General features: G+C 41.4%; 1 protein-coding gene across 1 annotated transcript; it reads left to right on the top strand.

The window, feature by feature from the left end:
* Positions 1-3,971: 3,971 nt before the first annotated feature.
* Positions 3,972-12,715, top strand: LOC145655897 (homeodomain-interacting protein kinase 1-like). The gene is made up of 9 exons (XM_081709360.1): positions 3,972-3,976; positions 6,598-6,949; positions 7,516-7,883; positions 8,437-8,560; positions 8,848-8,952; positions 9,069-9,155; positions 9,457-9,638; positions 9,848-9,927; positions 12,510-12,715. Exons 1-9 carry the CDS (start codon positions 3,972-3,974, stop codon positions 12,713-12,715), a joined length of 1,509 nt encoding a protein of 502 aa, XP_081565486.1.
* Positions 12,716-15,153: the final 2,438 nt, after the last annotated feature.

Raw genomic sequence — 15,153 nt, 5'->3', positions numbered from 1 at the left:
TTTATAGTGCTTCAACTATTGCATATATGGAACAGAATAGGCATGAACAGGATTTTGCCATCCTATTATTCCAAATTCCTACAGTAAAAATGAGTTATACCATGAGTACATGAGAAAGTGTTTTTCATGAATATAGTGGAGTGTTCTGATAACAATTTGGTTTGTTTATTTCATAGAGCTTCAAATATTGCATTGATGGAACCATATAGACATTTAGGAGGAATTTGCCATACTTGCCATACGTCCTTCGCCATATGCATTCTTGCATTTTTCTCTTTGCTGTATTCTGTTATAGTCATAAATTCTACATATATTTATTGAGAAAATCCTTTAAAGAGGCGCATGTCCATCATCACGTTTTATTTGTTTGGCTTTTTTTTTTTGGTTTTACTATTGGAAACAAAATTACTTTTTTTGCATTTGATGTTGATATCATTATGGCAGGCTTTAGTGGAGGTACTGGTGTCTATATTAGATGATTAAATACACAGCACCAGCAGTTCTGAATCTTTGTGTTAAATAATCTATGCTGATTGTCACGATCAGTCCCTTCCATGTTCCGTGTTTTCCATGTCTTGTGTTTAGTTCCGTTCCACGGTTTCATTTTGTCCTCACACTGATTGCGTACACCTGTCCCTCGTTTCTAGGTCATGTATTTAAACCCTGCTGTGTGCCTTGGTCGTGGCTGCCTGTACACGGGCATCTCATCGTTCCCGGAAGAAGCAGGCTCACGTTTATTTTGATAATGACGAGATCCCAGGTAAGCGTCTACCCGTCTTGACCAACGCTGCAGGGGGGAGCGGCCTGCAGCGCAAGACGTGAAACCACGGAAACAGGGAGTCCAGGAGGGTGGCCAATCGTGACATTATTACACTCATGAATTAAAAAAATATATTGTAGCATCCCATGAAATGTGATCTTTCACACATAATGAGAGCAGTTGGCAAAGAACTAAAACTCAATTAAATATATCAACTTCCCCTTAAGCCTCTCATATACTCCACATTTAGGAACAAGCCTACTCCTACACAATAAGCAGTGCGGTATATGGAAAGAGAGGCGTATCAAATAAACAGAGCAACATGGTTAAGGTCCAGCCAGATATGTAAATGTTTGCCAGAACATCCAGTGTGTGTCTGCCGTTCGGTCAAAACTGGATCAGTCCAGAGGCTGCCCCGTCAGATGTCTTTTGAACAAAACAGTGGTCGAAATGCTGTTGAGAACAGTTTTACAGTTACAACAACAGAAAAAAGACTCAAATATATGCTGGATGGTTTATTCATTAAGGGAGAAAGCTGTCTCTCTTGTGGAGGATTTGCCACAGAGACCTGGGCATGTGGTATGGTCTCTGCACGGTGCCGTCGTTACGCTCCAGACCCTCCACTAGAGGAGACAGAAACATCACAGTGGAAATAAAAACAATATAGTCCTGATGATTGGCATATGTGTAGTAGCTTGAGAGTGAAATGTGTGTGTGAGTGTGTGTGAAGGATTACTCAATATATCCCTTTATGTGCTCGACTGTTTCATAAACGGAAGCGAATCCAGGGAGAGAGAAGTCTGGAGGAACGTCCTGCCAGTCAAAGCTAGGCAGACATCTCCCTAGTTCTGGGTGGAGGGAGAGACAGAAAATAATATGACTAACAATTAAACCTGCTGACTTATCACTGCAGGTGTAAGTACTTTCCTGGTGGTTTGGTTATGTTTTGGTACATAGCATAGTCAAACTGTTACAAAACAGAATGGACAAATAGACAGGTAGTTGTGTAATCCTGCTGTCTGTACCTGGTTTACTTGGGGTGTAGAAATATGGACAAAGCTCTTGATTGAGGATGTCTTGGACACTCTGTAGTGGAAATGCATGTGAAAATGTCATTAACATGCAGAATGCTATGTATGCACAAATGCTATGTATGCGTGAGTGGCTAAGCCAATGCATGAATTACATGTACAAAGAGTTGCATATTGCAAAGACTTTTGATACGACAAATTCTGTTCTGTCAAGAGTGAGGTGAGGGTTTATTTCTCAGAGATGAAGCTGGTTACATTGCTTATTTGCAGTGTGAGGTTTTACCAATGTGGTTTGGGCGAGGTCAAGTCTAGGGTCACAATACTGCTGCTGATAGAAGTCTTTAGGCAGGGCATTTGGGGCATACGCCTCTGGGGGCAACTTCCAGAACTCTGAAGGGCATTTTTTAACACAGACCTGCAAACCAACGCACAAACACACAGAGTGAAGGAGATCTTATTTGAGTAGCTAAACACAGTGTTGCTTTTTATATTTCTATCTACACTATTTACACATTGTTCATTGCATGATACAGCAAAAGGCTCCCAAACCAAGCAGCGAAAAGAGACCCAAGCCCCCAGAATTACAAACTGGCATTCACATACTACATGCTAAACTGTTTTGTAATAAATGAGTCTCATGTGCATATTTCTAAAAGGCTACTGACATACGTGTTTGGTTTCTGTACAATGTCAACAGGACATTTGTGTGGAAATCTCACTTGAGTGGTTGGACACTGGAGACCCTCTAGAGTGGCGTCCATTTCTGTCGTTGCTCTGGCACACTTCAGAAGGTCAAAGTAGAGGACGTTTGGTTTGTCACTGAAACACGAGAGGATGCAGGAAACAAATGCAGCTTGACACATGAATATTAACCAATTAAATAAACAATTTTTATTCAATTTTTTGAGTATGTGTATCAGGATTCAGTGCTGGAGAGTCACACCACTACCCAGCTAAGTGTTCTTTCTTCGAGGGTGAATTTGACTGGGGTAACCAATAAACTCTGCAGTGTTGTGACACTCCTAGACCTGAGTTTGGACCCCTTGGTTTAGAGACAATCATTAAACACAAGTGATTTGATTGGTTCCACTTGTTGCTGTGCAGTGCCAATCATGAAAATCTTAAAGCTAAAGTCTAACCCATCTTGTCTTGTTGATGTTTTATGTTTCCACATAATTTGCACCTGCACAGCTCCATTGTAACCCTAGTCCGACTCACTAAAGTCCATTCGAAAGAATACTGACGGTGTTCCTTACATACTGGGTGTGCTGTTTTGGTATTCCTGTGAAGATATAAATACTAATCCAGTATGTGAGGGACTTACACATTGACTCCAGCTCCACAAAACATCCCAGTGGAGTTCTGGGGCAACACGACATGACGAGAGTCTCCAAGCAGCCACGCTGTGTTAGAACCTCCGTTAGAAGGATATCTCACAAGCCATACATGGGTAAAAGACCTTCCGCTTGAGCCCACAATTATAATGATTTTTTTTCCCCATGAAAGTGTAGTTGGAAATGTTTCTTACCCAGGGAGCGAATAAGAATATAGGTGACAATGGCAGCCACAAAAATAATACAGCAGATAATGTCTGCACATCTCCTGAACAAAAACAAGAAATATTATTACACATTGCATGATTTAAATTATGTATTAAAGTTATTTAGCTAAGTGAAATGACTTTATAGTCTTAGTCTAGATCTATGGCTTTAGTATAGTTCTTGTATAGCGTTAATAACAGACATTCTGTGATCCATGATGTGTAGAGCTTTAAATGTTTTTTTAAAGTCAGCTGATGTGGAGGAGTAAATCGGAGGTATGGTCTCTGCACGGTGCCGTCGTTACGCTCCAGATCCTCCACTAGAGGAGACAGAAACATCATAGTGGAAATAAAACCAATATAGTCCTCATGATTGGCATATGTGTAGTAGCTTGAGAGTGAAATGTGAGCTAATAATGTTTTTTATAATTCTATTCTCCCTGAAGTAAAGGGACGAGACCATACAAGCTTTCGACTGTGTGTGCCCAATGTCATTATGAACTGCTGGAATGAAGAGAGAGAGAGAGAGAGAGAGAGAGAGTGTGTGTGTGTGTGTGTGTGTGTGTGTGTGTGTGTGTGTGTGTGTGTGTGTGTGTGTGTGTGTAGCTTACAGAAGCATAGGAAAAGGGTGTCCACACACATGCTGTACACTAAATAAGCCCTGCGCGATGAAATAAGCTCCCACAATCACCGTCTAAAAAAACAGCAGTAGTAGATATACATGCTGGGCCTTCAGTATTATGAGAGGAACTGCTGTCCAGAATAAATGTGTAAATCATGGTTATTTACAAACAAAGTGACTTTACAATCACTGTCAATAAGCATTTTGGAATCTAAAAAAGAAAGAACCATTTCTTCAGTGTACTGAATATGCTGATGTTTTGTTCTCACACAGAAGCAAGTGTCACCACTTGAGCTTTTCTGAGGTTACAATACGTACAATAACGGGCAACCAGTAATAATGCAGCAGCTGAAGCTGGAAATTGTCAGATGGCAGCCTGATTCTCCCAGAGAAGAAGAAGAAAGCCAGCAGACCTTACAGGGAATGTAGAAAAACCCTCAGAGTTACCTATTAAAGTGTGTTGCCATGTGCTATCATGGTCAGAATGTGATGAAGTGTAGTATGGGTAATATACACATGACTTCACTCTATATTTCTCACCTACAAATCCGACCACTAGCACCTTGCAGGAAAACAGCAGCGTGTCTGTAACACGGTCCAACACCACCACCCTGTGGACAGAGGGACATGGTCAAGGACAACGTGCTAAATATGAGCTAGAACAACCAGACACAAAAATGACTGATCAAAATAGCTAATGTCAACAAATATGTATACAAATTAAAGTCATATTCATATGAATATGTAATGATAAATTCCAACATTTAATATTTTTGCCTTAAAAAATGGAAATGGAAGTAATTTGTTCCACAACAGTAAGATTACATCATTTATATACACACAAACCCAGATTGTGTTTTAGACTAAAATGTAATTCATGATAAGTAGAATCTTTACATTGCAACTCTCTTCTTTACCTTTAAACACATTGAAACAGCGTTTCAAAGCATTGTAATCGCGCTAAACACTGTTTCAGGGCAAGAGATTGTGTTTTAGACTAAAATGTAATGCATTATAAATGGAATCTTTACATTGCTACTCTGTTCTTTACCTTTTAAACATTGAAACAGCATTTTAATCGCCCTAAACACTGTTTTACGGCAAGAGATTGTGTTTTAGACTAAAATGTAATGCATTATAAATGGAATCTTTACATTGCTACTCTGTTCTTTACCTTTTAAACATTGAAACAGCATTTTAATCGCCCTAAACACTGTTTTACGGCAAGAGATTGTGTTTTAGACTAAAATGTAAAGCATTATAAATGGTATCTTTACATTGCTACTCTGTTCTTTACCTTTTAAACATATTGAAACAGCATTGTAATCGCCCTAAACACTGTTTCAGGGCAAGAGATTGTGTTAAAGACTAAAATGTAATGCATTATAAATGGTATCTTTACATTGCTACTCTGTTCTTTACCTTTTAAACACATTGAAACAGCATTGTAATCGCCCAACAACACTGTTTCAGGGTAAGAGATTTTGTTTTAGACTAAAATGTAATGCATTATAAATGGTATCTTTACATTGCTACTTTGTTCTTTACCTTTTAAACACATTGAAACAGCATTGCAATCGCCCTAAACACTGTTTCAAGGCAAGAGTTTGTGTTTTAGACTAAAATGTAATGCATTATAAATGGAATCTTTACATTGCTACTCTGTTCTTTACCTTTTAAACATATTGAAACAGCATTGTAATCGCCCTAAACACTGTTTCAGGGCAAGAGATTGTGTCAAAGACTAAAATGTAATGCATTATAAATGGTATCTTTACATTGCTACTCTGTTCTTTACCTTTTAAATACATTGAAACATTTTTCATCAGCTTACACTAATGGTCTTTGTAATGATGAGCATTAATGATTAGAGGGGGTATCTCCCTCAATTATAGAGCGGATGAACTCTTGTTATGCAATTGATTAATTGACAGAGGTGCTGCAAGTTCAGGAGCCTCTCAGTTGGAAAGGTGTAGGAAATACTGCAGTCAGCAAGGTATCAGCAAGCACTTAGAGTGCCAGAGAGTCTAAGAATAGAAGCTGTTTTTTTCTTGGCCTTCTGTTTTTCAGTGTGGCAGCATCGCTGAAAGGTCAAGATGTTGTTTTAGCACACAGAACCACCTTTGAGTAACGCAAGACAAAGAACTTGTCTTTTCTGAGAAGCGTGTAAAGAGAAAGCAATCACTTGCTAAAGCCTGCCCAAAAAACAATGGCATCGATCAGGGCTCTGCTCTGCTTCAGACAGAAATATTCAAAATTAAAACTAAAACAGCAGTAGATGTTTTAAAAAAAATCAAAGCTCTGTGATTTAGCTAATTTAGCTAATTGATGGTTATTATGGCACATCACATTCAGCCTCAAAGAACAAACAATCTCTCTTGTTCATTTGGTTAGTAGTCCTGTTTTCATCTTTCCATAATGGTATATTCTCTTGCCCTTCAGATTCCTTCAGTGGGATCTCCCACTCCAAGAAGGTTAAATTTGAGAATCCTGCGCGGGGCGGGAGCCCTGGCCCTCGGATTCGGGCGGGGACACCCTGGCCCTCGGATCCGGGGTTCAATTCAATCGATGGCTTACCTGCCATGGTCTTTTCCCCCTCTGGAGCCTCGGACGAGGCTTCGTCGTCGTCTTCCTCCTCTTCCAGCTGGCAGGGCGGAGACGAGGCATTGACCTCGCGGCGTGCTGACGGCTATCAGAAGCGGGGCAGCCTCAAGAGGAAGAGAGAGGAGGCACACAGCAGCAACAGTGTACAGATCCTGGAGGAGCTCTCCTCCCCTGGGTTGTCCAAGCGTGTGGCCAGGGGCAGCGATTGCGAGTACCAACTGGTGCAGAACGAGATCCTCCGCTCCGTCTCCAACAGCTACGAGGTTTTGGAGTCCCTGGGCCGTGGAACCTTTGGCCAGGTCGCCAAGTGCTGGAAGCGGGGCACCAGTGAAGTAGTCGCAATCAAGATCCTGAAAAGTCATCCGTCCTATGCTCGACAGGGCCAGAACGAGGTGGGAAAGTTGTGCCTGCTTTAAATGAGCTATTGATATGGCCTAGAATCAGCTGTAGCCCTGATTCTGTTATTGTTTGTTTCAGTTTTTACAACATATGTTCTGTTGGTGTCAGATGTGCTAACGCACACTGTGGAATTTGTATACAGCCAGGGTAGCACAGAAATACTTGTTTGGCACACTAGTTCTAATTTTCACTAGTTCAGTAGGAACTAGTTCGGATAACACACGGACAGCTTGAAGCTTACTCTAAAAAGAAGATTTAGCTTCAGTTGTGTAAGCCATACCTGTTTGGATGTGCATTAAAAATGTTATTGTTATGAAAGAGCATTAATCTGCATTGTTTGAGTACCAAAAGCAAGTTCATGGGTTCATTTCCAAGGGACCACTTCCATAATTGCATCTCCCAAATCCTGTAGAAGTAAATGGTTGAAGGGAAGTACACAAAGTGCTTGATGCTATTGAAAATAAGTAGGCTATTTGTCAGCAGTATCAAACTTTGAAGCTGTGACCACGTAGCTTCGGCTTAACGCGTATTCCGTCTTCCCTCCTTTGCTCCTCCTCAGGTGAGCATCCTGAGCCGGCTGAGCAGGGAGAACGCCGACGAGTTCAACTTCGTGCGCGCGTACGAGTGCTTCCAGCACAAGAAGCACATATGCCTGGTGTTCGAGATGCTGGGGCAGAGCCTCTACGACTTCCTCAAGCGCAGCAAGTTCAGCCCACTGCTGCTGAAATGCATCCGGCCCGTGCTGCAGCAGGTCGCCAAAGCGCTCATGAAACTGAAGAGCCTGGGCTTGATCCACACCGACCTCAAGCCCGACAACATCATGCTGGTGGACCCCATCAGGCAGCCGTACCGCGTCAAGGTCATCGACTTCGGCTCAGCTAGCCACTTCTCCAAGGCCCCCAGCTACCTGCAGTCCAGATACTACCGGTGAGGGACACGTGCTGAGGCGTGTTAGAAATAAGTGTGCACTTGTTGCACTCGAGTGTGCTTTAGAGTAGAGCTGCATGTTGTGGACAGTTGTAATAACCCTGCTACACATTAAAAGCCTATGATGAGCATTACAGTTAACTGGAGCACGATTGATTTATAAGTGGTTTATTTTTATTGGGTCATGTGAGTGCTGTTATTTAGCAAAAACACCTAATGAACCGTCTTCGGTGTCTGAGATTAGTTAGGATGCGCTGAACTGCAGGCTTTGGTAATATCAGTATTTAGCGAGTCTGTACAAAACCGCTATTACATTGTAGCTACACTGTTAATTAACAGTGTAATATACTGAGTAACGGGTGTTTAACTGCATTGGTACTCTGTATTTACTTAATGCAAAACAGAACATTATTGTAGTGTTGGTGCATTGTAGTGTTGGTTCCATGTTACACTAGAATAGTGGGTGTGTAATGTCTAGGAACACAAACACCCCCCCACGGAATTATCAGCCGAGGCTGATTTCATGATGGCGATCTCTGTGTTTTTGGTCCAGATCGCCTGAGCTCATCCTGGGTCTCCCATTCTGTGAGGCCATCGATATGTGGTCCCTGGGCTGTGTCATTGCTGAGCTGTTCCTGGGCTGGCCCCTGTATCCCGGAGCCTCCGAATATGATCAGGTAAGCACATGGTCCTTTGAGCTGTGCCTTAACGCCCGTACAGCATCAGTGGTGCAGACCTGTAGTGGTTTTGTGGCTGTAGTGATATGTGTGTGTGTGTGTGTGTGTGTGTGTGTGTGTGTTTGTGTGTGTGTAGTTTGACCTTTTAGCTGCTTTGTCGGCCCGCTCATTTTTAGGATTAATATAAATGAGTTTCTATGGCCTGTTTTTTTAGACATGCACTTTGAAAATGAAAGGATTAACTCAAAATAAAGTCATAATCCTTTTGCCGTATGGTGTCTCTGCAGATCCGTTACATCTCCGAGACGCAGGGCCTACCAGCAGAGTGCATGTTGAGCGCAGCGACCAAGACGCACTACTATTTCTACTGCTACCCCCTGTGGAGACTCAAGGTTTGCCTGTCTTCAAATGCCAAATGCCATGTGTTTTTTATAAGGGACGTAACTTAATGACTTCATGTAACTTAATGGTGGAGCTGAATGGTTTGTTTTTTCTTTCCTTTCTCCAGACACCTTCGGAGCATGAGGCGGAGCGTGGCATCAAGTCCAAAGAGACTCGGAAGTACATTTTAAACTGCCTTGACGACATGATGCAGGTTATTTGGGCTTTTGTGCGCGTAACTATACGCATTTCTTTTAGTGTTGCGATGTGAAATTGAAGAACGTGACAAAGGGCTCCCGCAGCTCACATTATAGAGCAGGTAGAACAAGGTGCTAGCTGAAAGGTCGAGCGTTTCTGCTGTCATAATGAGTAGCGCATGTAAGTCGCTCTGGAGAACGGCATCTGCGAAGGGCAGAGCAGTGCGTAGAAATTTGCTGCAGAACTTCGTTCGTATTGGGTGCATTGCCGCCCTCTGCTGGTGAATAATATGACTCACCCATGGGTCTCTCTCGCAGGTCAATATGACCAGTCTGAAAGGCACCGACGTCTTGGCGGAGAAGGCCGACCGGCGGGAGTTCATCGACCTACTAAAGAAGATGCTCACGCTAGACGCTCACAAAAGGATCACGCCAGTGAAGACCGTGAACCACCTGTTTCTGACCATGACCCACCTCCTCCACTTCCCTCAGAGTGCACAGTGAGTTGCTCCAGGCCTTCCAATCTACATGTCAGTGTTTCAAAAACATTTTAAGGAACACCGTGTTAATTTAGAAATCCAAATAGCATCAGAGTTTCTCTGCTAGTACTGTAACCCCCCCCCCCCCACCTGTGTGTGTGTGTGTGTGTGTGTGTGTGTGTGTGTGTGTGTGTGTGTGTGTGTGTGTGTGTGTGTGTCTCTCGCTGCAGTGTGAAATCTTGCTTGCAGAACATGGAGATCTGCAAGCGGCAGTGCACAGGCTTCGACAGCAGCAAGACCCTGTTTGATGGTAAATCTGATGCCCACTTTGGTGCTTCTTTTAAATGTTACATTAGGGTTGGCTTTTTGTTTGTTTGTTATTCTTCAAGTAGATTTAAAACATCACCAAACTGGCCTCCGATTCCACCTATAAAAGAAGACAAAAATGGTTTCAAATGCAAGTGTTCTACCAAATCATGTTACTGCTCAAATGTGATCCACAAATGGTGAATCAGGTTGTTGCCTAGTATTCGAGTAGCCGATAAAGAGGCCCCTCTACCGTAGTTCAAAACGAAATTCCGTTGAATCCAAACTTCATTGTGTAATTGTTGATCATTGTAGCTGAGGTTTTTGTGTCTCTCGTTCTATAAGACCAACACTATGCTTTCTTCTATGGTTCTTGTATGTGTATTTGTGGAAAATTCAATTCTACTTGTGTTTTTGCAGTACACAGTACTTAAGCAGACCGAGAACTCTTCTTGGTTTTTCAAGGGTTGCGACTTGTGCAATATTCAGCACATTTAAATAAATGTTTCTTTCTTTTCCTAGACGTTTTCCAAACACTTGATTCTTTATGACATTATGAAAATTTCTTTCTTTCCTCGAGTACAAACTCGAGTCCATCATTCATTGGCTGATATGTTACTATCATACATGTATACATGCAGACTCAAGCAAGGAGTTTGTAATGGTGGTACAACTGTGTTCAGGTCATTTGATACTTTTTATTGATAAAGATGTTCTTTTCCAGACTCAGTAGGGTTTTGTTGTTTTGTTTTGTTTTTTGTACCTCTATGAACATTATTGAATAATATGCCTTATAAGGGAATCTCTAATTAAGAGAATCATGTGTTTACATTTGGAATAAATTACATTCTGATAATACCCTAGCACCTGAGTCATACACGTTTTCTTTAATGAAAGGGGTTCAAACCTCTCCTGTACACCAAAGCATCCCAAGCCAAGTCTTGGAGGATTTGTCTGTCAGTCATTAAAATATCAGTTCACAGAAAGATGGATGAAACATGTTTTACTTTGATGAACTTTTTACCTTGGAGTACTTTGTTTAGTGTGAGAAGCTGTAAATGTGTCCAGTCCTTAAAGCATTATTCTGATTTTTCTTGTCCCCTCCATCATTTTCATGCTCTCCTTGTAAGGGCTGTGAAGATGCTCAGCAGAAAATGAGCTGCTCAGCTGCAGAAGAGCACTTCAGCCTACATTTCAAGCCAATTCAAATTTGAACTCCTACACTGTCTTCTCACATCCATTTCTTTTTGAATGTCAGTTAGGACATCAAGATGAATTAAGCACACTAAGCCCAATACTAAGAGACTGGTAGAGTGGATGAGCCACACAGCAGGACACAGCACTATTTTTGCTTCAGCCAGTGCTAACTTGATGCAGTCTTGCTGCTTGGGGATTTTGCAGGCTTTGACTTCTTGGGTGTGTGATGAGGATTTTGCTTAAATTAAACTCCTCATAAACACGTATGACCAACCTGTGCCTATGCTCTACCAGGACCTCATCGCGTACTTCTCTTTCAGTAACTCGGAGCCTGTGTTTTTTTGTTTTGCTATTTCTGACATGATTGGGCAACATTTTCCTTTTAATGTATATGTGGAATCCACAAAAAATATACCCACTTAAGTGTGCTTCAGCATAAATAAGCAGACACTGCAGTTTGGATTATTTCTAGGGAAACAGGAAAATATAGTATCTTTAATTCGCTGCATAACAGTTTACATTAATTATTAATCATTCGTATGTGTTGACAGTTGCAATAAACAGATTAAGAAAACATGCCGTGAAAATGCTGCCGTGTCCGTATTATAACAGAAATAATGCAGCTTCACTGAGCAGATCATCCATAAAACTTGCTCTATATGGATTTTATGAATAGTATGTTAATTTTGTTTAAAAAGACGATGAGGCCTAACGGGAAAGGCTAAAGTGTCAAGTCGGACTTGAATTCAACGACTCAGGTAACATTGGGCTCTCTAGCTAGGTTAGCTAACAGACAAGCTGTCTATTTGAGATGGTTAACTTAGCTAGTTCACACATTACTTATGCACATCTCTTGCGGCAACAGATTCTAATTTTCATGGCGATGGAGCACGTTAGTTAACTTGCAGATTAACTGCCAACTATTTGCTGTAGCTGCAATTAACGTTATTATCTAGCATTGGCTCGCTAACGATCGGATTGCTCTAAAAGAGCTGTGACAGCTGCATGTCAGTCCTCGGTCGCTGAACTGTCTTCATGTCTAAGCACGGATACCTGTCGATAATGGGATCATTTGGGGGAGAATGAAGTGTGAACTAGCTAGGATAATTAGCTACTATGGCTAGGTACCTGTCCGCCAACGATGTGGCAAATTTAAAATACTGCAGTTCTTTCGTATAAAGGGAAGCTTAAAATTGTGTGACATGTGACCTTTTATCTTGGCTGCTGGCTAGCTATTGTAATTAAGTTGAATTTCAGCTTGGACACCTTTATAGTAATTGATGGTTATTATGACACATCACATTCAGCCTCAAAGAACAATCTCTCTCATTCGTTTGGTTAGTGGTCAGTTTTCATCTTTTGCTAAAGTTATATTCTCTTCCCCTTCAGTTTCTTCCAGTGGGATCTCCCTCTCCAAGAAGGTCAAATTTGAGAATCACGCGTCCGGCGGGAGCCCTGGCCCTCGGGTTCGGGCGGGGTCACCCTGGCCCTCGGATTCAGGGTTCAACTTGTTCTATGGTTCACCTGGCCTGGTCTTTTCCACCTCTGTAGGCTGTGACTTGGGTAATATTCAACACATTTTTAAAAATGTTTGACAGTTGCAATCAACAGATTAAGAACACATTTTGCAGGTTAATTACTATAGTGGTTGTGTTTTTTAAAATCTACTTCTATTTTAGCTTTAATTTTGAATAAAGCCCATAACTAGATCTGCATGGCTTGCGGCTATTGTAATCAAGCTGAAATTGAGCAGAGCTAAATTATTTAAATAAAGCGCTTTCAGGGTGATGTGGAAGCAAAACAACATGGAAGATTGTGATTTACATCCGCTTGATTTTCTTGAGCCTTCTTTCTGCAAGATTAAGGGTGGGAAAATCAACAGAGAGTAAGTGATGAATTTAACTAGCTGGCATTAGATAAATCACAGAATTGTGGTTGTGTTTTTTAAAATCTACTTCTGTTTTAGTTTTAATTTTGAATAAAGCCCATAACTAGATCTGCATGGCTTGGGGCTGTTGTAATCAAGTTGAATTTCAGCTTGGACACCAGTATAGTAATTGAAGGTTATTATGGCACATCCCATTCAGCCTCGAAAAACAAACAGTCTCATTTATTTGATTCGTGTTCCTTTTTTCATCTTTCCCGAAAGGTATGGCATCGCAGCTCCAGGCATCCTCTTCCGCTTCAGTTACCTCTAGTGGGCTCGTCTGCTTCAAGAGGGTGAAATTCGAGCGTCATGCGTCTGGCAGGAGCCCTGGCCCTCGGGTTCGGGCGGGGTCGCCCTGGCCCTCGGATTCAGGGTTCAACTTGTTCTATGGTTCACCTGGCCTGGTCTTTTCCACCTCTGTAGGCTGTGAGTGGGTAATATTCAACACATTTTTAAAAAATGTTTGACAGTTGCAATCAACAGATTAAGAACACATTTTGCAGGTTAATTACTATAGCTAGCTACCTATCCACTAACGATGTGGCAAATATAAAATATTGCAGATTTTCCATATAAAGGGCAGGTTAAAATTTGTGACCTTGTATTTGATCTTGTCTACTGGCTAGCTAATAACACGTGCACTTGGACTTTCCACTTTTAGATGCTACACCTGCCTGTTATTATTACCTTACTGCCAAGTCATGAAGAATCCATAGAGTAGTAAATTGATATTCTGTGGGAATCTTCTCATACCTGTCGATACAGCACAGCTAGATTATTTAAATAAAGCGCTTTCAGGGTGATGTGGAGGCAAAACAACATGGATGATTGTGATTTACATCCGCTTGATTTTCTTGAGCCTTCTTTCTGCAAGATTAAGGGTGGGAAAATCAACAGAGAATAAGTTATGAAGTTAACTAGCTGGCATTAGATAAATCACAGAATTGTGGTTGTGTTTTTTAAAATCTACTTCTGTTTTAGTTTTAATTTTGAATAAAGCCCATAACTAGATCTGCATGGCTTGCGGCTGTTGTAATCAAGTTGAATTTCAGCTTGGACACCAATATAGTAATTGAAGGTTATTATGGCACATCCCATTCAGCCTCGAAGAACAAACAGTCTCATTTATTTGATTCGTGTTCCTTTTTTCATCTTTCCCTAAAGGTATGGCATCGCAGCTCCAGGCATCCTCTTCCGCTTTCAATTAACTCTAGTTAATTGCTTCAAGAAGATCAAATTCGAGCGTCATGCGTCTGGCGGGAGCCCTGGCCCTCGGATTCGGGTGGGGACACCCTGGCCCTCGGATTCGGGGTCCAATTCAACCTATGGCTCACCTGGCCTGGTCTTTTCCACCTCTGGAGGCTCTGAGATGTGCAACATTCAATACATTTAAATAAATGTTTCATTCACATTATGGAAATTTCTTATTTCCTGTAGTATCTTCAACGGTTCAGTTTTGCCAGCATGCTCTATGTACCTCTTTGAACATAATTGAATAATATGCCTTGCAAGGGACTATTTTAATTAAAAGAATTAAGATAATCATGTGTCATACACGTTTTCTTTAATAAACGGTTGGTGGTGCTGTGCCAGTTTCACTAATTACTTAAATCACTCAGGCCATAGTTTAGTTAATGCTGTGTCCGTATTTGTTCTGTTAGTACAAGGTTGAAGCTGCTGTAAATGATTTTGAAGTTATCAACTTCTGCTGTACCACTGAAGGAGTCCACCCCCTCCCTTTAGAGCATCTGTTTTTTTAATGGATATAAATCTGGAAAATTACAGACTTGACAGATTAAAAAGCTAACAACAAAAAAAATAATCAGAGATGACTTTTATAAGCCGTCACCTTAAAAAGGCACATTTAAAGAGTGGATCCAGTGCTCCAGCTTGCATGGAGTAGGCTGGAACATGTTCCTAATTAGGAACCACAACATGGCTGCTTAGGAAATCTGAATGCCAGACAGACAAAAACAAGGGCTTCAAACCTTTCCTGTAACACCAAAGCAACGCAAGCCAAGTCTTAGAGGATTTGTCTGTCAGTCATCAGCTATGGCTGTGTCACCTGACTGAGAAACACCTGGGTTACCTCTGACCCATGGGGTG

Source organism: Electrophorus electricus, unplaced genomic scaffold (assembly GCF_041902795.1).
Source record: "Electrophorus electricus isolate QZ-2024a unplaced genomic scaffold, ASM4190279v1 Scaffold39, whole genome shotgun sequence".
Taxonomy (NCBI): Eukaryota; Metazoa; Chordata; class Actinopteri; order Gymnotiformes; family Gymnotidae; genus Electrophorus; species Electrophorus electricus.
Note: the sequence above shows the minus strand (reverse complement) of the source record. Positions and strands in the feature narration are given on the sequence as shown.

Bases quoted from the DNA above. Each gene is read 5' to 3' on its own strand.
- LOC145655897 (XM_081709360.1), top strand. The intron at 6,950-7,515 runs GTGGGAAAGTTG...GCTCCTCCTCAG, and splicing joins CTCGACAGGGCCAGAACGAG to GTGAGCATCCTGAGCCGGCT. The intron at 9,928-12,509 runs GTAAATCTGATG...CTTCCCCTTCAG, and splicing joins CAGCAAGACCCTGTTTGATG to TTTCTTCCAGTGGGATCTCC.